At 29.6% G+C, this 27,934-nt stretch overlaps 1 protein-coding gene across 7 annotated transcripts in view; it reads left to right on the top strand.

Moving 5' to 3' along the window:
• The window catches only part of LOC132919568 (potassium voltage-gated channel subfamily H member 2), a 120,732-nt gene that overhangs the window by 26,149 nt on the left and 66,649 nt on the right, over positions 1-27,934 (top strand). For all 7 annotated transcript variants that reach the window (XM_060981265.1, XM_060981268.1, XM_060981269.1 and 4 more), the window contains one exon: positions 5,762-5,992. In XM_060981265.1, the coding sequence (XP_060837248.1) occupies positions 5,762-5,992 (231 nt within the window). The remainder of the gene's footprint in view (positions 1-5,761; positions 5,993-27,934) is intronic.

The following is a 27,934-nucleotide window of genomic DNA, read 5'->3' as shown; positions in this document are numbered from 1 at the left end:
ACATCTCAATCTATTGTTTCCGCGTTAAGTGCCTAGTATATTACATAGGCATTTTAGGTTATAGTGAAAAAGTTCACGGTACACTATGAATAATTACAAACACGGTCGATAAACATTATTTACTCCTTAGCAAAGTTAAGAATTTTATCAAACCCGATTGGAACAATACAGTTTATAGACAGCTTCAAATATTTTTCGTCAGCTGATTGTGTACCTAATTCGTTTTATTTTTATTAAAAAAAGGTTTTTATCATATTTGTATTTACAGTTATAAGTACTTTTACGCTGTTAAATTTACTTATCCAACAAATAACAATTTTTTATAATATTAGATTATTATAACTTATGAGTTTTGTTAATTTAAAACGGTTAGGCTTGATTTTGTTTTTTTACATTATATGATTGTCGTATTATGTTATATTGTTGTAATACGCAATTTATTTTTAGTTTAAAATTGTAAAAATAAACAGCAAATCGGGCTAAAACCTGTTACAAGCAATAAAAGTCGTTTGTACTTATTTATTGTTAGTTTATATTATTGACGAGGAAAACATTATATTTGGTGAGCATATGTCTAGCATGTTATTATTTTCACTTTTGATAATAATCATCGTTTCGGGCCATTCATAATGCAGGTCAAATTAAATGAATTAACAATAATACATTTATAAGAAAGAACGTTTTAACGAATTCATTTGGCGAATATTATATGCACTCATAAGTCATAATGTATATGAGTCAGTAATTCTTAAAAAAAAAAAAAAAAATTAAAAACGGAAATGGCAGTGTGATATATATATATAGCTCTTGCTGTCTGGAAAAGCACTTTACTACTTAATACTACTTATGATTTTTAAGCAATGGTTTCTTTCACGATAATAACTTTATTTTTATACGACAGAAACGGCAAAAATCAAGAGTTATGAATGGTATATTTTATTTATTGAACAGGCCTCAATAATTATATTCGATGATATAATTAATATTATTATTATTAGTTTTTCATAACGTGTTCGGTAGTTAATAATAATCATAATGAAATATCTTTATTTTAATTTATTACTGTTAGTGCCAGTATTTCTTCCATGTGGTTGGCGAGATCTGTTTCCTATTCTGTGCCTCATATGCTCCACACACAGTAAATATGTGTTTAATTGTGTTGCGGTTTCCGCATACCTGGCATGGTTTGTAGTCTAGACCACTCAATATATTATTTTATTACTTTATCTATTCATGACGAGTTTAATCAACTTATTGAGTCGTCATGATCGTATTATAAGAAATTACTGTACTCTTTATGCGATCATACATGTATATATTATTGTATATTTTGAAAAATAAAATATGAATTTTTCGTAAATGAATGTTTATTACATTGATTAAAAATGTCCTAGGTGGTTTCAAATCAATTAACAATAACTATTAATATCCATTTTAGATACTAAGCGGAGCGACAAATGTATTAATTTTACAATGACGTGTGCCATTTTTTTTTTATGTCTATAATCACTTTTTGGGACACTAAAAAAGCTTTGATTTTTAACTTTGAGGGTATAAAATCTAGTTGGCACTATAATATATATATATATATATATATATATAGATACATTTGTGAATGATACTTATTTATACCATGAGCTCATTTACACTGCTTATGGTTAAGTTATGTTGATTAAAAAGTTAATGACAATAATAAATTATGTTTATTATTGCTATAATAATTAAATATTTATAATATAACAAATGCTATGTTTTCGGTGAACATTAAATAAACTTACCTTAATACTTTTAGTAAAATAAAAAATTAATAGAAATATTTATAAAAAAAAAATATATTATGAAATATATTAAGTGATACAGGCTGACAGATCATTTCCGTTTAAATTCGTTTTTCGTATACCTACAATGATATATTATTTAATTCGAATTTAATACGTCTATTCCAGTGATCTACAAGATACCTATTATACTGTACAGCAGAGTGATACCCACATGATCTAACTATTTTTTTTAAAGTTATGCTTTAATTAAATGATACAGAAGTCATAAGTACATTCAAAGTATTATATTAAAATGGCTACCTATAAGTTAGATACATATTATTGTTTTACCTTAATATCTAAATATAATATTGTATAAATTAAATATTTATTTTTTTTTACATTTAAAATTATATATAACGATTTATATTTTTTGAAAGATTGAAAAAATATGTTTAACATTAAAAATTCCATTAAAATGTTTAAGTATATTTATATAACTATAGGTACTGTATAAAGTAAAGAAGGTATAAGAAAATTGTTTTTTAATTTAGACCGAATTTCGCTTAACTTTCAACTGGTGTTTTTGACACGAGAAAATGGGTTTTCGAAAGCAATAAGTACCTAACTATTTTAAGAGACGTTAATTTTTTTTTAGTTTTAGTTGTTTAAAGTGTTGTTTTGTTTCAACAATGGACTTAACCTCCTGCCGAAAATGCGTGTACATCAGTATTCGTGTATGACGTTAAATCGATAAGACTCAACTGCAATATTTCAAATGTTTCAAATTATTTTTGAATTAAAGATTCGTGCGATGAAGTATCTATGTTTCACACCCCATACGATGTCATTAAATAAAATGTATTCATACAACGTAATTCGAAGGTATATTGGTAAAAATACTTATTAATTAGACTGTTATTTGTGTTACAAACAGTTTAAAATAATAACAACTATTAAACATCAAAGAAGTAAAAAAAAAAAAAAATAATAATTATAATAAAGGATTGATAAAGTCATTAAGATATTTCATATTAAGTTATTGTCGCTGTACCTCTGATTTTATTATTGCAGTACGATATATTAATAATATATATTTTGAATTCATCGGTATGTATTAAAAACGAATGTGCATATTATAGCGCGAATCAAAAATAATAGTCGTTTGAAACTGTTGAATATGAATATAATTTATTTATCGTTTAGCGATAATATTATAATTGGTAATATATTGCCCGCTTATTTACCTCGATTATTAAATTGTATTTTATTTTTAAATGTTTCAAATGCTTTTATAAAAGCACACATTTTACAGTTTACCTTTAGATTTGTCGAATCTATCAACAGATTGAAATCAATACACTAATGTAAGTCGGTTGCACCCCCTCTACTTCGTATTGGCTTTGGTTTGTTTCATGCCATTAATCATTCCGGGCACAATGCAATGACTTTGAGTTAACAGCGAGCAGAAGAGAATATCCCTGAAGAGATATTTAGACTCCCTTGGCACAAAACCTATTGAATAAACTGCCGTGCACAATCATCGTGAGCGCGGGCATTTTTGTTTAATGTCAATCGACCTTTTCCAATCAGACGCAAATCCAAATTATATGATTACGTATATTTTTCGCGTGAGGCGCGTGTTTGTTCAATATCAAAACGCACGATTTATGTTTACGGTGTATATTTTCATTTACATGATACGGTCAATTTGATCCACGGCAATTCAGCGGGTTTCCGGCTCAGGGGTTTTTAAGTACCTACCTATATGCGTGCTGAAAGTTATAGCCGACAGTATATACCTACACGGCGTATATAGTGTGTATTCACGCAGAAACCCCGTCCGTACGAAATCACCATACTCAACGCAGTTGTTCGTGTCGTGAGGTTGTAAGCCAATTCAGTTGTTAAATAGGCCGTTATTAAAGCGTGTTGTTAATTTTTGGGGCCAATGCGCAGTAATACACAATTTTTATGCAATTGTATCATCACAATGATTTTAACATTATTTGGCTAGCGACTGCCATTGAATACAACGGAACAAGTGTCACGCGAACAGCTGGTCGGATTTATATGGTTTAACTATTTTTCCGAACTATCATGAGTCCTGCTGTCCAGGAGACCTCCCTCGATCACTGAAAATACTAGTGAGTCCGTAGCAATATTATGTTTAAAGGAGTGTTTAATGCGGGTCACGGGACTGTGGAAACATATCAAACCAGCGTGAAATACAATATGCAGTCCGATGAAATGTAAAATCAAAAGTGGGAAGTTATATAAAACCCATCGATTTCAAAACCCTGTGGTTCTCACTCTTTACTTTCTAACAAAATAATGGAGTTCTTTCGAATTACTGCTAGGAATACTATTTGTTATACTCAAACATATTTTTTTCCTATATTGCTTTACTATTTATAAATAAAATAAAATTAACTACAGTGATCCATCAATGTTATTATTATTTTTGTTTCAACGGAAAAGTAAATATTTTATCGGTCGTTTTTATATGAGAAACACATTATTGTTATTGAACACAACGACCAAATTAGATGCACTTTGGTGGTTCGCGTCTGGTGTCTAAATTTATTATGGTAATGAGTCGCGAAAAAAAATAAACTCCGCCAAATTGCTGCGCGAGTTCGGCTTAGGTAGAACTTACGGAGGAAATAAAAATACTGCAAAATTGACTGTCGTTCTTTACTCGATTTATTTCCGTCGCTTTCTATAGCATTCCACTCAACCGCCGCCGCGTTAAAACATCTGTGTCGTCATTTCTCACGACCGGTGACGATGAAGATAGAAAATGATGTCACTGTAAAATACACGTATTCAAATGTTTTTATTTAACTTTTATGATCTCGTTTTTGCTATAGATATTAAATTAGCGAAATATTATCGATGCTTAAAAAAATAATATCGTGTATTGAAACTTACTATATGTATTTAGTTAATATTGATTGAAATACGACCAGCCAAGTGTCAAATGTACGTCACATCGTTTTTAATTATTTTTTATTTTAAATTTGTAATTAAGTAAAAATCCGTTTTTGTATACACTACACATTTAAAATGTGTTGGTATCAAATCTGTAAGCATTAACGAGTACAATATCTATAGCATTATAATATTATATACGTAATAGCGCTATGTAGGTAATCCAAAGCTCATGTTATTAAAAACTATTATTTATAAAACCACGTTTAGCCTTATAATAATCTCTTTACTTATAATTAAATAATTGGTATTAGCTTACTTTTGAATAGTACAATATATAGATAAACCAATTTAATTGATGCCAATTGCACTTGATTCCACAATATATTTATTGTGTGCTACGTATATAATATCATATGTATATATTGTATGGAAGTAGCGTACTTTCGGGTAGCGTGTTTATAAAACACTAAAAATCAAAAGACATTATTATAAAAGTCACAAAAAACCGTAATATTACCGTCGTCTGATTTTCAGTAGTCGACTGAATGTTATTTTGTGGAGGGCAGGGAGTAAGCAATAATACTAATGTAGTTAATGTTTTTAATTTAACGTTGAAAAATATTGATATTGAATTAATTACTGCTGTATATTGTATTGTTTCAAGTTTTCAACTAAGATATATGATTATAATAAATTATAATGTAATGATATACGACTGCGTGTGGTTTAAAACCACATGGAATATTTATCGATCTGCCGGAAAACACGCAGTACATAAGATATTTGTGTATTTTATTTAACTTTATAATATTTTAATCGTTATAATATACGCTTTTACATTAAACGTAACATATTATTTAATTCACGCTTGAGCTTTGTCGACACTACCGGGTTAGTATTATAGTAAAACGCAAATAGAATGTAATTTAAAAAGTCAATAAAATACCGATTAACCTACCTACCCGCAGCACTGTACAGCTCATGTTAACACTGCACACGCATTCATCACACCCACGTAATATTATATAACACATTATAACGCGTTGTAATTTTTATTTTTCTAGACCGAAGTTTTTTGGTAGCCAATGCACAGCAAGCCGGCTGTAACATAATCTACTGCTCGGACGGTTTTTGCCACATGACCGGTTACAGCCGAGCCGAGGTGATGCAGTGCCCGGCGATATGTGACTTCCTACAGGGGCCGATGACGTCGCAGCACGCCGTGTCCGTGGTCAAGGAAGCGTTGGCCGCGGGCATGGAGAGACATTTCGAGATACTCTACTACCGGAAAGACGGTAAAACTGCATGATTTTATAATTATAATAATAGTCTCGTTATAGTCTATAGACTCCAGTGGGGTAGCTAGGAATTTTAGTTGGAGGGGGGGGGGAAATTTCAAAAATGTTCATAATAATCGTGAATTATTTAAAATCAAATACACAAGTATTTATACATGAGGGGAGTATAATTAGTAATTAATTTTAGTAAATGAAAATAATAAAATAAATGATACAATATAGAACTTAATACTATACAACTTCTTATACAACTTCAATATACAGTTTTTTAAATTACCAAATTTTGTTTAAAAGTTAATTTTCAGAGGAGGTTGGGGGGGGGGCAAGCGCCCCCTTTGTCCCCTCCGCCGTAACTACGCCACTGCAGTATAGAGTATACCTGCTATGATATTTTATATAATAATATAATTCATAAGGGTGTTTATTTTTATTATTGCCATCAACCAAGAAAAAGGCATCGATGTAAATTTCGGTCATTTTTCTTTTGATGGGGTTAAGGGGAAATCTTTTACTCATTCGTGACAGTTGCATCTACGTCTTCCACTCCCTCCATAGTACTGACCACGCATATGACTCTAAAAGTACACAAAATTGATTCAAAGTCATCGTGCGGGGCGTAATAATGTAGTTATATTATTTGATTATAAAGAACATATAATATTTCTAAATTACGTCCAACCGTTGTATTGTTTAACCACACAAATAGTTTGTTGGATGTAGTGTACAAAAAACTACAAAAGATATCAGAATATGTACATTAGATCTCTTTTATTTCAACGTACGTTACAATCCCAAAGTGAGCTTTTCACCACAGCTGCACTAAACACCTCCGTTTTTTCTATTTAGGTTATTACCTAGTTAAATATTCATGTAACGTTTTGTTTTCGATGGACCTATCATTATTTTTATTCCGTGCTTGTCTAGCTACTATTGAACGGTTATCTCGAAGCGGACAGTATCGATCCATTTATAAATATTTTTTATTGCAATGTTCCAGAATTGCTTTATAGTATTTCACTATATAACTACTATAAACGTATTAATTTCATCATTATTTCTCCATTTGGCAATTGGCTTAACAATAGCACAGTATAAGTTTTTAGACTTAACATCTATAATACCATTGAACAGGAAAACCTGTCTCGTGTCTACTGTTCGCGTACGCGACGAAAGAGAGAATGTAAGCTCAAAGCTTGAACTGGAGATATTTAATTTTATATAACCGATGTACCATTTGAATAAAGGTCATGTGGATAGTCTTGAAAAGTACGCGCACCATAGTGTCTTTAATATCCGTCAGCTAATAAGACAGAGTAGGCGCTCGTAAATCGTTCCGTTGCGTTATTTAGAGGGTGAAAGTTTGCTGGCACGGATACGTATATATAAATGTATATATTATATGTGTATTTTATATATATACTCACATAGACTACACGAGTATACAAACCGGACGTATTGTACTAAAATTTTGGTAAACGAAATTTGATTTGTAAAAACATCAAATAGTTTATGAGCAATACAAACGATAATTGACGAAACACTTTATTTTAAGGGAAAAAATATCTTACGATAATATTATATCGTTCTTTATTTTCAAACCACATTACTTGTAGCCATTAGGGAAAAGTCTCCCTCTTTCATACACAAGTACATAATATTGTTTTCAAATAAAAAGCAAAAAATTAATTTAAAATTAGAATACAAATAGGTTAGGTATTGTTTATAATATGCTTTTCTGCGTTTGAGTAGGTTGTTATACTTTTGGTGAAACGTGATTCATTAATTTCCTCTTTGTATATTTATTCACGTATGTCTAAAAAAGCCAAAACAATAACTTATTTCTGTGCAGCATAACAGTATACGTTTTGACAAATAGCCGACTGAATAATTTCTCTCAATTTCTGTGCCATTATTTTATTGCTATTCAAATAAATCGAGGCTTTATAATTTTAGACCGCTTTTAATTAATTTGTAAAATTGTGAAATATGTTCTGGGGGGTGTGTGTTTCAAATAATTTAAAGCATACTTGATATAGTATACAAGCATTTAGTTAACAATATTAATTTCGGCGACTCGGCGTTATTTTTTGTTTTAGTGAAATGGTTTTAAATTAATATTTTTGTACACATCATAATAGTATTGCATACTATACGAGTAGTATACATTTAATTTCTACGATAAGTCATTAGAACTTTTGAAAATAAAAATTATATAATTTATCATGTATACGTCCAGTTTTAAACTATTGTACTATATTCAATGTATACATACATAATATAGATGGGTAATGCAGTATTTATGTGTGCATTATAGGTAACAGCCAACAGGACAGAACAAATTCGTAATTTATCATTTATCATTTGATTTAAAAAACGAATCAATACATTCACGTTCTAGTTAAAATAGAATAAACACATTAATGTGATACTATAACAAACAGTGAAATGAACATTCATTCTTCTTCGCCAGGTCATTAAAGTTCACATATATTTGACGTTTGACCTAGATTTCTACCACAATTGTTACGGGTGACACTGGTTTTTGAATTAATATCTCGGTGTAATCGAATGATGATATTTTAATGAACAATCGAGGCCGGGACCGACGACTTATCCTGAAAATTGGTTTCAATTTTACATTGGACGAGCCTCCAGAGATTCCATATAATATATAATATATTATTTATGAGTTGTAAATATTATATTTTAAAACACAATCCCACCGAGAAGCCGAAAGACAATGAACATTTCCCCAAAGACAAGTATTGTTATCCATAATTCTTTGAAATGGTGTCATGGCAGTTTCATACATATCTAATAATACCATAAAATCTAGTAATATTAATTAAAACGTGATATCATTATCTTTAACCGTTTGTAAAGTTTAGATAAGTAATTTACTTTAAAGTAATGCCAAATTGCTAAACACAATGTTAATTATTATATCATAGTTTATGATCACCAAACATAATAATTACAAGTAGGTACTTTAATATGTATAATGTATATTATTAAAATGTAAAATGTTAATTTTTTTTCGTCCGTACCAAGAGAACCATAACTATTTCGACAAGAGATAAAATTAAGTTATATAGCTCGATTGTCAGTTATTTATTTATTGTACCATTTCATGTGAAGTATATGACAATAGACCGATGCTTCAACGCTCTGTATTTATTTTATTTATTACACAAAATTATTTTAAAATTTCTCAGTCAAATAAAATTTGAAATATTTCTTTTATGTCTATTAAATGAAAATGAATAATTTAACTTAGCTTTTAGGGTATGATCCAGTTTATTTTATAGTGTATATGTTTATACATATTTATATCATATTTTATCTTGGTCAATGTAATTCTATGCAAATTGCGAGTTATTAAAATAATGGCCAACCTTGTAAAATACCGTAGTCCGTAAGACATTCCAAAAAAAGGAATTTTGGCTTAGGTGCTTTCCGCCAAAATGTAGTACGGCCCATGAACGTTTTGAAAAATCAATAGGAACGTGTCGACTGACACAATGGACGTGATATTTGGTATACACAGCTTCTGCACACGTCGAAGACTTTTCCAGGAAATATTTTTAATCATATGGGAGCAAAATAAAATTTATTTATAATTAAGATATAATTAACTCGTAATAAAAATGCTATAATATATAATTTTTATAATGAAACACATCAAAGTATATTGTACAATATATTATTATAACTATTATATAGCTTATAAGAGTTGTATACGATCTATATGTATAAGTATAATGCATATAGTTATAATCACAAATAAACTATAATATACCGCGTACATAAAAAAAAAATTAAAACAACGCAGTTCAATATTAAACTATTATGATGTTCGTTCTATTGAAACAATTAAAAATTTAATATCCAAATATTATAGTGTTGTTAATATATAAGAATGTAATGCACAATAATTGTATATTTATTATATTATTTATGTAGTATTATAATAACTATATGTAATAATCAATGAGATCGAAACACATAATATCTATATCGTCATTTAATAGTTGCTGGAAGTTGTTTCCTATACGGTTCTTGCAAATATATTTTATAGGCCAGAAACTCAAATATAAAATAAATAATAAGGTTAGGTTAGGTGTCTAACCAATGTGGTCTATGGTAAAATTTATATTATACAGTGATTTTACACATTACAAATATTAAAAACATAGTTACTATATATAATAAGACCGGTTAATAATAATAAAAAAAAATTATAATGTTTTTTTTTTCCGTTTGTAAATTGGTTTGGGTTAAGTTGTGTTTCATATTTTATTATTTTATTTTTAAACTAATCCGTTTCACTATATTTTATTATTTTATATAAATAAAATATGAAAGAAATGTCTTGTACATTGGCACAATTTTTTAATAATGTATAGTTTCCATTTAAGATAAAACAAACTCATCACATTACATACATTTTATTTTAGCGTTCTCTGAATATACATACACAAGTGCGGTATTTTTCGTACGTATATGTAATATTACTGTGGTTTAGCGAAAATACTACGTTCAATTTTAAAAACGAGAACGAATACAAGAAAACATCTTAAGTTATTATTATCATTACATGCAATGGCTGGCTATAGTACGATTTTGTGTGTTGTACTACTGTGCTTTTAAAACTTAATAGATTATACTGTCTAGTTTGAATTTATATATCGGAGATTCCTTGAAAACTATACACACAACAGCTACTATATATTTTGTCTGCGCGAAATCTCAAGTATCGAAATTTACAGTATTATATATTGGGTGATTTTTTAAACAATCAGTTTATTTTTTCGAAAACTTCTGAAATTATTTATTTTACATAATTAAAGTCGTAACAAAACAACGTTTTGAAAAAAAAAATGAAACCTTTAACCATTTTTTATCGTTATCGTTTTATAAGTTTTCCACTTTTCTGAAGATAGCGTATATTTATCGAGCGGCAGAGAGAGTAGTGATAGTGGACAACGTTTTGCGGGGTTTTCCTGCAACTTTACTGTATGTCTATTAAGACTTAAAACACTAATATTATCTATAGATTCAAAATTCTCAGAATATGAAACAAAAAAACGTATACAACTAGAAAAATAAATGATTTATTTTCTCTTCAAATTTTATGTTTTACAATTTCTTGTTTTGTGACATTTGCAAATTACATGAAAAAAAAAAATTATTTCCAAAAACATAAATACTTTTCAAGAAAACTAGTGTTTTGCCTTTAAAAGAATTGCTCAGTGTAGTATATATAATAATAATAATAAATTAATATTACGTCCGAGGGCAGTTTCACCGCCGCCGTCGCCACTGGAGTTTTGCGATAACGGCGAAGATAATAATATTTTAGTGCATATGCCATTGCTGTACGTGCTGGTAAAGTCAACGGCCCCGGGAACAGTGACGTCGTTCGCTATGACGTCATCGAGTTCTCCGTGATGTAACCACCGCCGCGATCACCCGCACCACCAACCTTGTGTGTGGTAAGTGGTTATCGGTGGCGGGGAACTTTACGCGTATATATATATATATATAAAACACAACAGTATATGCACACGGGAGAGGGACCGCGCCCCGCGGATCTTTGCGACGGGCACGTGGCTGCAGCTGCGCATAGTAATAATAATACGTAGGTAGAGGAATTTACGCACACCCATTTATGTACAGATCACATCACACGGCTACGCAAAATCGAGCAATGGCCTATATAGTAAAAAAAAGTCAAAAGTTATTGTTGAATATTATGGACTATGCTTTGTTTCGATGACTCATAAGGCGAAATTGAAGTGATGGTTTTCCGTAGTTATTGTCATTTATAATATGTGCCACATAGGAATTTAAATGACGTGTGTTCTATTTCAAAAGTACCGATTGATCCTATGAAGTGATAAGAATTCTAAAAATAAATTAAAATTGTTCGTGAAGTCTGTTAAATATAGGTTAACTTTCCACAATTATTTTTATGCCAATCGATACATAAAGTGTAGAAATTGTAATAATTTTGGATAAAAAATGAAAAAGTCGTTTTTAAGTAGACTTAAAATTTATTTAAGAATGTTTATATTTTTTTATACTTTTTATCATTTCACTATATCAATCGAAACATGTGTTATAGAACACAAAGAAAATAATGTATTATAATTCTAATAGAATATAGAATATTAAAATTATTAAATTGAAAATTATTTTATATTTCTCTAAATTTAAAAGCTATTCTTAAAAAGACTGTTGTTAGTTAACTATTTAGTTGAGTTACATAAACAAATGTTTTTAGTAATGATTGTGATAAATTTTTTTTTATAACTTAACTTAAATTCGTATAAAAATAAATTTCTAACTTTCCAAACGTTGACACATATATTATATATATATATAAGTGGGACTTCAAAAAGCTTCTATTTAGAAAGCAAAACGAAATAGTACTCGTATAAGCACACACTCACACTGGACGAGATTAGCAAAGCGCGTATCATTACGACGATCCTGTCAGAGAGTTCAATAACTGTTTGTGTGCGTATGCGTCCGGTCGAAAAGTATATAATATTGTTTTTGACGAAAATATATGATCGTCGAATGATTAATAACGTTTTCGAAACGCGAAAAAATCGACGGGTCCGCGACAGCAAACCCCATTCGGTAAAAATCCATCCGACTAAACCGTTGGTTCGTATCATTCATTTCACTGAGCAAAGACCGAAGTGAAAATAAAATAAAAATAAAATCTGAAGCCATCTAAATCCAGCGATTTCGGTAACATTTAATCCGACCGCCGCCGCAACTGTCGCGTCTATCGAAATTCCCTATGCGAGTTTCTCACGATATTATAGTTTATTCATAATTTTTCACACGTTGCAAACCAACACGATCGTTTCTCACAGGCCTTTTGAAATCATCCAGACCGTTTATTTATTTTTGTGTATAATACATATAGGTTTATATACCAGGATACTCGGTATATATTAAAATATTATACCTATGTGTACGATAAGTGCAAGGACGGCGAAAAATATAACTATTGTTAAAAGTTCAACTATAGACATATAATATATTATATAGGTACTGCGCGGGCCCGGCGGGGTAATATTAGCAATTAATAAATAGTAATATATTTGGTAAAAAGTAGTCACTGTAATTATTTTACCAATCGTCGTGATACATCGATGATACACGGTATTAATATAATTAAATCTAATAACAATATTTAAAATAACGTAAACAAATGTAAGTAATATTAATGCTAATGAAAAAAAAAAATAAAAAGTGATAAGATATTTACAAAGTAATAATATTATGATAATTAACTTAATATGAATGATTTAAATAATTTTTGAACATACGATGAGCTTAAATGAAAGGTTTTAAGTAAAATAAGCTAATGTTACGCGTTATCCGTGTAGAGGTAATAACTAATATTGATCATAGTATTACGGAATATAAAAGGTATCAATATTTTAATGCTTTAATCGAAACTAGAAAAAAAAATATTTATAAAGAAGTCTAGACACTCAATTAAACCAAATAATACTTTATATAGAAAATATATTTGTAATTTCTGTCTTCTGCTTTCAAGAGATACAAATTTTAATGAAATGAATGATAGTTCATAAGAAGAATGATGTAATCTAGGGATATCGAATTTACCTATAGGCACTACGTTAAAAATGCAAAAAGTAATTTTGAACATCTTCAAACATGATATTATGATCTTTCAAATGAGAAAACCAATAGCTATTGATTTATATTTTAAGATTAATCTAACAAATGAACAGTAATAATTATGACGTAAATCAATTGGTTACAAAAATATCGAATACGATTTACCTAATATTCACATTATATTACTTTCAATTCAATTAAAGATGTTTTGTCAAAATATAGATTTGTGTTAAAAATAACACTTAAATGTTTAAACTGTTTTACATTTTTAAATTGGATATTATTTGTTTAGAACTTTAAAAAGATAAATTCACGTAGAAAGGTTAATTACATTTTTATTAATTTATCAGTATTTATTAATGACGGAACTTTTACAGTGCACCAATTTGATATCATATCTAAATCAGATTAAAGTAGTAGTATTTTGACGTATTCAAAAGGCTTAGTAGACCGGGGAAGAATCATCGGCGAATAATTGCATCTTTAAATTATTTTAAGGCATTACAATTAATACAAAAAATAAATAAGATCGGAACAAGTTAGAAACCCCGAGAAACTGCGGAGGGAACTGTATAAATACCAGACATATAATTTATTTTGTATTGAACTAAGTGTTTATGATCAGAAAAATAAGAATATATCCGTTAATGCATCTGTTTATGTTTTATTTTTAAAATTGCGCGGTTTACACTGTCAACAACTTGTGAACCTAACCTGTATTGTATAAGTACATCTAATTAATGACCAGAAAATAAAGCATCAGCTGGTCATACGTTAATAGGTTATTAGTATTTAGTAGTACATATAAGATGCATAACACTTTGACATAAACCTTAAATAATAGTATTTGATATAAATACTATATTACGAGTAGTTCATAAACGATATAGGTATTATGACTATTTAATATTTCGCTATCCTATAGAAAAATAGAACAACATAATAATATAATTTTATGATTATTTGTTGAATGGAAAAATAATGTATTCGCTTGCAAACTTCTTAATAAACAAGTTATTATATATTTTCATATTAATCTTGCAATCGGATAACATACCTATCTGAAATATTTATCAACGAAAAAGATTTTTTATGGAGTTCAGATGAAAAACTATAGCGCCGGATAAACCAGTTAAAATTCAAAAGTTATGACATCAACGCAAACCGAGCATGCGGACCCGCGATCTTGCGCGGGAGACTAGATGAGCTTAATACATCATACATCGTTTAGCCTTTCCCGATGTACAGCTGTTGTTATCCGACGATGACCGTTATCATTACCGTTGGGAAAAAGAATCGAAAAGTACCGTGGCCACTTACCAATATGAGGATTCTGTCTATTATAAATGGCTCAGGCGGGACTGGAGTTTGAACGATTCGGGGTTAAAGAAAAGTGAATTTGAAACTTCAATTACAGGAGTACTATAATATTTGACTCGGGTTCACGGGAAAACGGTAGCATTCTCGATATACTCGTGGATTTATAAATAGATAAAGTTATTGAAAAACAGGACATAAAACACACAGTCGTGAATAAAATTGAATTGTCTCGACATTCGAAGTCCAATTGCCGAAAGAACATGGCGTTTTCATTTTTTTCTTGTACACGAAATAGTGCCGATACATTCACCTATTAGCGAACTATAGACCAACGATGATTCAGCCACTGATACAATTTCAATTGCATTGAAATTTGAGGTCCAATTCTATAACGAAGACAGCATTTACATGCACGGTGATGCGCATATAGATCAACAACCTCAACAGAAAAAATACGGTTACTGGCACGCCTCCGAAATCACAACAACAAAAAACCGGGGAACAATTGTTTTGTTGTTGTACAATTAATGTAGGAATTTCCGAGCATATACTTGAATAATTTGATACGACGTCGAAAAACTTGAGTTCACCGAAATGAGTTAAATTTGAATTTAAACTCAAATCTGTCAAGATGTTGCGTATAAATTATCGTTTTTCTTAATATTTTTTTATTTTTCATAGTAATTTAGAAAAAGTTACCTTGACTTTTTTACTTTTGAGACACTTCAAAGTATCAGTTAGATTTGATTTACTACTCTCATTCAATGGTAAAAATGTAGAAATATTTTTTACTTTAAAGTACAAATACAGATCGCAAAACTTTTTTTTGTTCTTTATGACGTCTTGAATTCAAAAAAAAAAAATTGTATTACGTATTTTTTTGATGATATGTTATTAATAAATTATAAGAATGTCAAAAAATTAAATCACAACTAATCTTTCTGTTTAAAAGAGAAAAACGCCTTGAGTTGTTTAAATCTTGTTTTTTCTTTTTTTACTTTTCGTGAATATAATAACGTAGTGTTTTAAATTCTGATTTTATATTCTACTGGCAATTTCTAAACAAATGGCGTACGTCTCCCGGCGAAAATCCATCATTATTTTAAAACTCACCCCATTTTTCGCTTTGCTCAAAATCGAATTCGGCTTAGCATTTACGGGTTGGCACTTATTTATTTAATTTTTGGAATTATTTATAACGTAATCACAATATGAGTTTAACGTTGTTTAGGATAATTAATACGGACTAAACCGGTATTATTACAAGTTTATTAAATCAAAACTGTATGTAAAATAATGCAATCATCTCTAATTATTAAATTAGTATTATTCTATAAATTATTAAGCTCGAGCGTATAGAATACAATCGTCCTTACTTGTTTACCGAAAAAAACAATAATTCAATTTGATTTTGAGTTTAAATAAAAGTAACTTTTGGAACATTTTAACTTCTTGAAGATCTTAAGATTAAAGAGTCAATGTTATATTTTATCTATATAATATTAAAATAGCCAAATTAAATGAGAAATGTCATTATTCTTTTTACATTATAAGTTAGTCTTGGAGTAAATATTATACTTGAAAGTTAAACTTTTTTTTATTGAACTTTAATTTTAACGATTTAATGTTTTTTTCGAAAAAAAAAACGTTTTGTTGTACATTTTTTTACTCTGTCGTGAAGGATATCATTTTAGATAACAATCACTATAAAACCACTCTGGGAATTGTCCTGACTAATGGTTGGACGAATTCCATACGAGTAGACCCACTGTAATGATTGACGACTAAGGTGTATTAATTTTAATTAAGAACAACCATTCAAAAGCTTCTAACTTCAGCGTACAGTAATTTTTGATGCTATACCAATTGAAATATTATTTATATCTTAGTTGAATTAAATATATTATAATATTATTTACTAACGGCCAAATACAGTTTATTGGAAGTCAACTACTGAGTGGTATATGCATAAGGCCTAGTAACCTAACCCAAATGATTTAATAAGATATTTTTTTTTTATGAATACTTATTTTTTGGAACTATTATATATTTTTAATATCCAATAAGTATCAACTATCAACTATAAAATAGTAAATGCAATAATTAATACATATTATACTGAAATATACAGATTTTAAGTTGTGGAAAATAATTATATTTTTAGAGGTACCTTAACCATTGCAGTTAATGAATAATTTGAAAAGTGATTTAAGCTTAATTTGTTTTTTAAATCAAGTGTAAAAATTGTTTTTAGTAATATTACTGTGGATAATATTATTTTTATGTTGTTATAATATATGATCATAATTGAGTAAATTACTATAATATCATAATATGGTCTAAAAGGAATGAGGTATCAACGACACAAAATTTAAAATTTCAACTTTGATGTTTTATTTTTAATTGAAAATGAAACTAATATAATTAACTTTAAAAACGAATAAAACAAATTAACAATACATTATAAATTCTTATAAAGCTATTATTAGCATCATACAATTTAAATAAAAATTCTAAATATTAATTTAATTTATTTATTTGAAAATAAATATTTCATTTTGCTTTTTAAGATAAACAATAATGATATTACAATAATCAAAATAATTATTTTCCATTATACACTGAAAACATATCAATATTATTCATCCGTCCGGTCTGCCCTGCAGTTTTTATATATAAGTACTATAAAAACTAATAAATGATAATATTTTTTGCCTTATGAAAATGGTTATTGATTTCATGAATGTCGGTTTATTTTAGTTATTGAAATATTCATACTCATTTTTCAAACTTGTATCTCCTCTAAATATATAAAAGTATATTTTTCAAACAAAAAATAGGTACTATTTAGAACGTTTTCATGATACTTATATTGTAATTATCTACAAAAAACTTGTTTGTATACTTAATTTTTATTTATGTTAAAGTTGAAGTTTTTAATTTTTCCCAATAAATCATACAATTCGAATAATAAGTCCTTACTCAGAAAATATTATTATTGTATAATACGCTATAAATATAAATAAAAAAATTGGATTTATATTATTATAATATAAGCTAAAATGGCAAATCTTTATAAAATATTATATAATATACTCGTAATAATAATATAATAAACGTGTATGGAGTGATCTATTCAAACGGTTTTTTTTTACTTACAAATTTTTATTAATTATTACTGTTTTAACTGTTTGAATGAGGTATTACATCGATTTGTTGGTAAAAATGTGATGCAATTTTTAGATCAAATGTTTATATATATATGTACGTTTAATAATAATATAAACCATTTATAATCTATACATTTATTAAGATAAACAAACATACTGGTTTAAAATATAACCGGGTTTTATCCGTATTTTATAATTATTACTTACGTAAATAATAATAAACAAACAATTTACAGTTTTAGATGTATTTTGGGTTATTTAGAATTGTAAGACGTGTTAGTCTTCGGAATATTTTCATAACCGATAAGTATTTTCCCTTAATTTCCATTACCTAAAAAAATAAAAGTATAAATGCATAGATAAAAATAAAAATTACAAACAATTCAAGTGTTCTTTTTTTTATATTTTATTTGGCATATTTTCCAATTTTTAGTGCTATTTATTGTAGCTTATAGCTTGGTGTTTTTTTATTGAATGTTACAGCGCTAAATAATTATCTTTGTTTTAGTGCTATTACTTCAGAGCACCGATTATTATATTCTTCGATTCAAAACGTTCTTTATTTCATGTTCAACTCGATCCCTTTCGATTATTTATGATATATGAAACAAACGTATTATACGTCATTATAATTGTGCAAAATGTTGCTCAAGGTGCATTATAATTATTTTTTTTTAGCGGCGTATAGTAAATTATATTATATAATAATATATTTTTAAGGGTTTGTATTACAACGATGTTTGCGTATTATTGTTATTATTGTTATAAGAGCGTGCGCCCGCACTACATTTTTCATAACGTAATGACCCGCTGTAGTGTGTTTAGTTCACTCGGAATTATCTATTGTGCCACTGGTTTTGCGATGTTTTCAAAGCATTTTGAAAATTAGTTGTTTTACATTCACCGGGTATTGTTAGAGTGTTTTTTTCTCTCCTTCACCCGTAATTCCAGTCTACGTACCCATATACATTGTACATGCGTTCACCTCGAGTCTTGTAGGTGCATTGTTACCACCACGAGTTCTCTACAGTAAATCAAATTCAAAGATATATTGTTTAGGTATAAATTATATAGGATGTAACAGAAAAATTGACAACAATCAGTGCTAAATAAGCTTAATAAAAAAAAAAAATATTGAGAAATATGCAGAATACAACTTAAAAAAAAATTGAATCTTTTCTTATTTTTCTTATTCTTTTTTAATTTTAGAATTTGTATATAATATATATTATGTTTTTATGTATGTAAAAGATAGACATTCACTGCTCAAGAATAAGGTAGTTCTATGAACCAGCTGTTACATAACTTATTGACTGTTTTAATAATTTAATTTTAGACTTACTAGGTGAGTAAATATAAAATAAATTCATAAAAATATGTTTGATTCCATTCTTATATATTTATATATATATATATACAAATAGCACTAAAAATCGTTAATACGTGATGATTATTAAAATTAAATTATGTATAAAATGACATCAGAAAAGTGTTAACAATTTGCATCTTAATTTGAATGTTCTATGATTTACATAAAAAAAAAACTCCAAATGCTAAAACACAATTATCAGTTTAGTCAAACACAAAATTTCGATTAGAATTCAATATTAATTATTACGTTTATTCTGTTAATTATTAAACGTGGCAGTTCTTTCTGTTACACCCTGTTTACCTGCTACACCTATACGACTTGACTGGTTTCGTATAACACGGAGCACTATAGTCTATAGTGGTTTGAAAGAAAAAATTAATGTATTCGGGGTATCTTGACGCTGGTGAAACGTTAGTGAACGAGACGCGGCTGTGCCATATAATACATGCATGAGAATATTATTATACATTTTTGTGTGCGTTTATTATTAAAAAAAAAAAAAAAAATCCAAACAATTTGTATTGTAATATAGTAGTGAATTCGTGACTGCTATATTATATATCGTCTTGGCGTGTCTAATGTCCGTACAATTATTATTTCTTGGGAAAATTACTACACAGTATCACGCTATTACTCGAAACATATCATCCACATTATAGAGTCGGGTCAAAAGGCCAAGTGAGACTTTCGTGCAGTGTGATAGTGCAAGCGTTGATAGAGAAACAAAAAATTAGCTTTCCACAATATTAAAAAAAAATCTTTAATATTCCTACGTATTACGTTTTATTATTTTTTTATTTTTATTAAGTTGACTACGAAGAAACGCGTTTAAATTTCATTACTTTTTCGTGTCAAAAACATTGTCGCCAATCAAATGATTCACCTTAAATTTCTAAATTCTGATTAAGTTAGAATGTCATGGTTCTAATATTTATACAGATTTTGTGGAAAGCAGTTGTAACGTTTTAATTCGAATCAAAGTTTTTCCTAGTTGATTATTATTGATCATATGTTTTATACAAAAACACAGTTGTTATAATAGAAAAAAACGACCCGGTAGTTAATAATATAATATAATTTTCTTGAATTTAAACATTCTCATTGTTAACTATTTTTCAAACTTATTTACTGATTGACATAGCTGCTAATTGTTGTTAAGTTTATTAAACGAAATTTATTACGATATAATATATATATATAATAAGATATAAGATATAAGATTTTTGGAAATCTTAGGTAGGATATTATAATATGCGCGAAGGCCTAATTTTCAAATAATTGGATTTACTATGCGTATGCATATTCACGAATAACCTAATATTCGAATGAAAAATTTTTTTCTGTAAACTGTTATGCATATGATTTTATTTTTTTGAATGAGTAGTTTGTAGGTTATTAAGCTCATCGTGTTATTAATAATAGTTCATAACAATAGGGTTGTAGATTGCAGCAAAAGACTGGTAGATAACGTTGATTTGAAAATCATATTAATCAGTAGTATTAATCTCTTACAATTTTATAACTTTTATGAAATATCCTCTAGTTAGTATAATAGTATCTCTTAATAATCTATATAATTATAAATGAAGCCAAAAATGTATAAAAATTCATCAATTGAGAACGGCTGGGCCGATTTGGCTCAATTTATTTTTCATTGTTCGTATTTGCCAGCAGAAGGTTTTTACAAAAAAAAAATTTTGGAAAAACCTTTTTTTTTAAATTTTTTTTGATGATTGATTTTTTGAGTTCCAGAATGTTTTTTTGAATTGAAAAAGCTACAGCAAGCTTTAGCTTATAAGATCGTCCATATGACATAATTAATCGTTAAAATGGGGCCCCCGGCCAACACGAAAAAAATGGATCAACATGGAGAAAACAACTTTAACGTGGGTAGTAAACACGGGCTTAACAACCTTATTACGCTGCCATAATTCCAACAGTAGTGGTAGCCGAATGGGTTAAGGTGTCATTTAAAGAGTGGTGAACCCGTCCAAGGTATTAAAACTTTTTTGTAGTTTTTTTTTTAAGAGTATTTTCTTTTTGATAGAACAACGTTTGCCGAGTTAGCTAGTATATTATATATTACATAGGTATGCAGTTATAACTTATAACTTATAAGTACACGAATAAATATCAAATATATTTTAAATTTCGTCATAAACTATTACTAGGAACTATAGGTATTATATTATCTTATTAGTACATACCTACATTTAAATGACTTTGAAACTATACTATTATTTGTATTATTAATTTGACACATCAAAATATTCAAAAAAATAATCTGTTTAACTACTTGCAGTAAAAAAATGTGTGGTTATTATTTGAAAAAAGTCTGTATCGCCATAAGAGTACTGGACACTTTTTAAATGATAATACAAATTCAAGTTTATTTGAAAATAATATATTATGGTCGTTAAATATACTTAAAAGTTCCAAAACTAATGAATTGAATACAAGTACATCGTTAAACGATAAATGGGAGCGATGAGCATATGCATCGTACTGTATAATGTATATTATAGACAGTTTCATGGATTTTTTCAATACACTTTATGTCGGCTATTGTATTAATATTACAGCCTGTTGGGTAATAATGTACCAAGCCTCGTGATTCAAACAATACGTAGGTACCGATCGCGCTCGGCGGGCGTTATTCTCACTGTTTCCGGATTGGCCAGCAGACGATCAATCAATGTTATAGTCAAATAACATACTATTATGGACGCGTCCGAAGCAAATCATTATTTTTGCACCATCGAAAATCTCAAACGTTAACGTATTACTTATGCTAAACTAAAATATTGTTTTAGAACACATACACGATAATGTTTTACGCCATGAAAAATAATTGGAATTGCATCAATGGCTGTTAAATGATTTTATCTTAGGAAGAGGAGATGAACCTGATTTTTTAATATTAAATATAATCAATAAAAACATAATTCTAAGATTATATACATATATTTATTAGGTAATTAAATACGTAGACTAAAAAAATAACCAGCAGGTAACAATTTTATAATTGTAGGTACTTAAAATAATTTTTTTTTTTTTTGAAAGTTCATCTGATACTTTACTTGAAGTCATATTTGCAGCACCACGGCGAACGGCCATTTAAAATAAACATATATATTATAGGTACAAAAGATAATATACTAATTATTACGTTATTTATAAATATTATTAAAGTTTTTAATTAACTTTAATTATAAGAAAAATAAGAAAAAAAATCTAAAATGTAGTTTATACTTTATGAATTATATATGTTTTATACGTATATGAACTTTAAACTATTAATTTATTACTTATTTTATTTATATAAATATTTTCTTTTAGTCTAAAGCACATTTAATAAGTACATAGCTATTTTTCTCTACCATAAGGTTTCTTAAATATTTACATAAAACCCAAAAGGCTGTAATCGAATTTTCGACGTAGACGTTCATATTATAGATAGCGCAGGTAAAAAAAAAAACATTTGTAATAATGTACACACTACATTAGGAAATAATAATTCATTAGAATATTACATAACACATAGCAGCATTAAGTTTTATTTTTACGAATTGTCCATATAAGTTTGGTTTTCCATAAACGTAGTTCTAATCCAACCGTTATACATGTATATATTATTATTTATATTTTCTTTATAAAAATATCAATATTTTATAATACAATAGATATTTGTAAACATTTAAAAATAAATCACAGTGGGAGATATCATAATATTCTCCCTTCATTGGATCATCATTGTACTTCGTACACACGACACACGCGCACGCAGACGTGTCGGTCATATTGATTTATAACAATTACCTTGCGTTCTTCGTTAGTGTACGGACCGAATTAGGCCACCACGGTTTACTTAATTTTTTTTTATTTTTAATCGCGTACACATTTTTTTCTTTATTTTTTTCCCCTCATGAATAATTTATGGGCGATCGTTATGTCACGCGGTGTCGACGGTAGCGTGGTTCCGCCTGCGGCGATGTTAATGCGATAGTCATATTGTATATTTGTATACTGTTATCAGTAATATCACAGTATATATATATATATATATATATATATTGTTATTATTATACACTTCGGCGGGCCACAATTTTATCTCACCACCTTATTGCACTGCATCGCGGGAGCGATAATATTACGACGAGATGTGCCGGTTTCCTACGACACAACACACGAAAACCGTTAATAATAGGAACTGCAGTATAGCACACACACACACACACACACACACACACACGATGAGCTTGTGCACACATATACTGCGCTGTGCCAATCTGTAAGTACCTACGCTCTTCTTCGACCTACACACCCGCGCCACGACCACCCCTCTCCTCACTCTGCCACGGCCAATAGAGAAACCCGGCGGTGAGGCTACTCACGCGTCTCTATACGATCGTCGTGTGTCGCACATGTTCATGACTTTTAAGCGAGCTTCGCGATAATAATGTGTGCCCGCAGAGCGTCGCAATACGTTTTCGATTGCGTTTTGGGTATTGCGTTGACCAAGATCCTAATCCCGTAGTGTACCTATACTATGTTACAGACGACCGCGAGTGTCCGGTGTGCGTATAATATAAGTTAGACGCTTACAAGAATGTGTAAAGTACTTACGGTTCGCCGTATTGCAGTGAAGACGTATAGAGATGTTAATTGCATTTATTTAATAATAAAGTGCAAGTGAAAATCAAAATACTCTTAAAAACGAAATTTTCTCTTCTACGATCTATATTATTTATTCTCTTAAACGTTCAAATTTTAAATTATTTCTAATTGGACATTTTTTTTTTATTTTGATTGAATTTTTTCAAAATACAATAATGCGGATAAAATATTTTATAGTTACATTAGCAACGAAATCATACCTTCTAGGTTGTTCAAATTACTTGAAAATAAAATATAATCACTCATATTATAACTTATATTAATACGAATAGTCTGGTAAAGACTGTAGTCCAAAAAATGTACACTGATCGTTTATGAAAATAATGCATATATCAAAGTAATATGCTTTTAATCGTACGCGGTTTATATGAAGTTTACATGCTCTCCATTCTGGGTTCGATTGATTGTCATTTGACGCACCGTGGCAATAACTTTTGGATGATAAATAATAATGATTGTTTGAAGGATATTTATTTTCACTTTATATTAGTTTTATCAATCAAAAAACGTTGTATTCAAAGAAATTAAAAATTTTATCGAATTTTATACTATAAGAAGTTGTCGTTTTTCTATTGAAATTAGTTTAGAAATCTAAAATCAACAACTTTTGAACGAGAAAAATAAATATCATATGTTTGTGTTACATTCGATATTAATTTTAAACATGCCATTACGAAAACATAATATTATTATCTGTTGCTGCGAACCACGTGTCAAATCAGTGTTAAATTTAACTGCCGACTCGTAAAGGTACCTTACTTATCGACTCGTCTTTGCGGGTTATGTGTGATGTAATAACTGATTCGTAATGTTTCCGACACTAAAAGTTTATTAAAATTATTATTCACTTTGCCACATAGTACCTACTTACATCCACGGTAATAGCAAATTGCGACAATTTCGTTATTATAGTAATGGCTCGTGATTCCAGTGAACATTGCGTGTCTACTTTTACTTAAGACTATAATCATATCAATTACTGATTTGATCATATAGTACAGCAGGCAGAGTCACCGATTCAGTAGATTTATGGTCGCGTCTAGTTACTTATTGGCATGCGACGATATAAATACGACTAAATCAAAATGTTACGAATTATAATATTATAATAATTACATTAAAGAGATCGCTATTACTAGGGCTCGTATTTGAAATAAGGCCTAACCTTAGATTTTAATATAAAATTTTTTTTTTAATTTTTTACCTTGACGTAGTAATACTATCGGGTTAATTTTATTAATATTCAGCAAAGGCCAACAATATTTTTTAATTACATATTTATTACATAATATTTCTAGTGAATTGTAAAAAATTAAAACGCGATTTTATGGAGTTTATATAGGTCACGAATGCATTTTAGTGCATTAAAATCCTAGCCTTATGATATAATACAGTTGTTATAGTATGTCATACTACAGTTGCCGGTATTTACACAAATAATACACAAGACGTACAGTATTCGCAAAACCATAACAAATTCAATGATGATGTTATACGCTGTGTCGTTAATGCGTACGATCAACTACATAATAGTCGTACTTAAACGCGGCTATTCGAATCACAATAATATCGTCATCGTCTCCCGTTTGGCGTTGCCGCGTATAAAATATGCGCGCAGAGCACTGGCTTTTGTGTGTTTTATTATACACAGAATAATTATGTGTTCGGGAGCTAACAAATTATGTCGTTAGGACGTGTACAGCACATCGCCGGAGGAGTGCGATATTATTATTTCTTGATGTACATTTTGAAGAATTAAATATAATATACAGCAGTACACGCGATGTTGGCGATTCGACGGCGGAACGCGCCGCGAAAGCTACCCGCGAATACAAAATGTTGTTCCATAACGTTAATGGCTGTAAATTATGTAAATGTATAATAATATGATATTGTCAGGGGGCGTTGTTTATTGTATATTCTACGCTCGTTCGGCTTTCGGATCGGGAGACGCGGCGTCGGTGGCGGTCCGATACGCGACATCGTGAACGATCGCGGCGGCGGCGGCGTTTGGGGGGTGCGAAAAATTATGCAAACGAAAACCGTTTCGCGGCGGGCGGCGGCTGCAGTCACAGTCAAAACGGAAAGAGTGGCGACGGGGAATAATAATAATAATAATAATAAAAAACGATAAAAATACCACTCCCAAGGGCAAACGACGAGTGTGTGAATGATTGGTGCGCGTAGTACTGCTCGGGGGGGTTTTCCGTCGGGTTTTTTGCGGTCAAGGTTTCCGCGCGTATATAGCCGAATAATAATCCGCGGCTATGTACGAGCGCCGGGTGGGTGGCCCGCGAGCTTTGATGTGGTTCGCCGGCACCGTCGATCCGCGGCCGGTAATCCGAGTTGACGGAGAGAGATTTCCTCGGGAACGTCAACACAAAAATAGCACGTCGAAAAAACCAATCGCCCCAGTTGGCCGGTTGCCCGCCGCCGGTTCGGCCTGCAGTTGTACCACCGCCGCGACGGTGGCGGATATACGGCGGCACCCGAGAACACGAAACCCGACGCGCCGAATAAAATATAATATAAAATAAATAAACGGCAGAAAAACAAATAAATTATAGCGATTGCACACACAATACACGCGGGCACTGTGCAACTGCAGCAGTGTATAATAATGATTACGACGACGGTGTCTATGATGACGATGATGATAATAATAATAATAACGTAACGGCCACGAATGATGAGAGTACGGGTAGTGGTGGCGAGGAGGAAACGAATCGTCATTATATTATTATGTTGTTAAGTCGTCGTTCTTAAATTAGACAGACCGCCGGCGATTTAAAGTGGAGGGCCCGCGACCTTATCGATCAACTACATTTGAGCTGGCACGTCTATATTCGGACTCGTCAATCAGCTACTGAGTTAAATGTTCGTATTGTATACACATATATATATATTTTAAAATCCTCTCTACTCGGGTTATATATTCTGTTTATTATGGATCATTATTTTTACCCCAAACCGAATAGGCATTTAATAATATAATATTATTTTACACTTGGAAAAAAAATGACATTTGATGTATAAATCTTAAAGACATTAAATTAGAACGCGGACGAAATGATACTGTTATTTTTAGTAGAGACTGGCTCTCCTTCTCTCTTCGTATATTAGGTATAACGAAAACGAAAATAAAAATAAATTTCTTTCGATTGCTTTATAGTATGTTATCGGAGTTTATTTTATCAGCCGCGTTGCTATATCTGTACGTAAATATTCTTTAGCTAATATAATTAAATTAAACGTAAACAATACCACGATATATTATCGTGTCCGTCTAAATATCTCTCTGGTTTCTAATAAACACTATAAATTGTTTAGTCATCGTTATTAATGTTATTAATGTCGTCGGTTGTCATATCGGTGAATATAGTCACTATCAATACGCAAAAAAATCTTCAGTCCCAACTGAATTATCTATGTTTTTCTATATCGTTTTGTGTGATCATATTATAGTTAGTGCGAACAAATTATAGTCCCTTTGATGTCGCATTAACCAAATTCTACTGTAATTGATTTTTTAATTTATACTGTCATATAGTTTTGACTAAAACATTTTGAAATAGTTTTAACGAATAGTATTACAACTAAAAATGTATACAAAACGAATTCAATCTTTTGTTAACACAATTAATTTAAATGTAATAGTACTATATAATTAACTGTATTGTTTTGTTATTCTACATATCTTTCTAATTTTTCAATATAATCGATTTTTTAAAA

The sequence above is a fragment of the Rhopalosiphum padi genome, chromosome 2 (assembly GCF_020882245.1).
Source record: "Rhopalosiphum padi isolate XX-2018 chromosome 2, ASM2088224v1, whole genome shotgun sequence".
Classification (NCBI taxonomy): Eukaryota; Metazoa; Arthropoda; class Insecta; order Hemiptera; family Aphididae; genus Rhopalosiphum; species Rhopalosiphum padi.
This window is presented reverse-complemented; position numbering and strand designations above follow the sequence as displayed.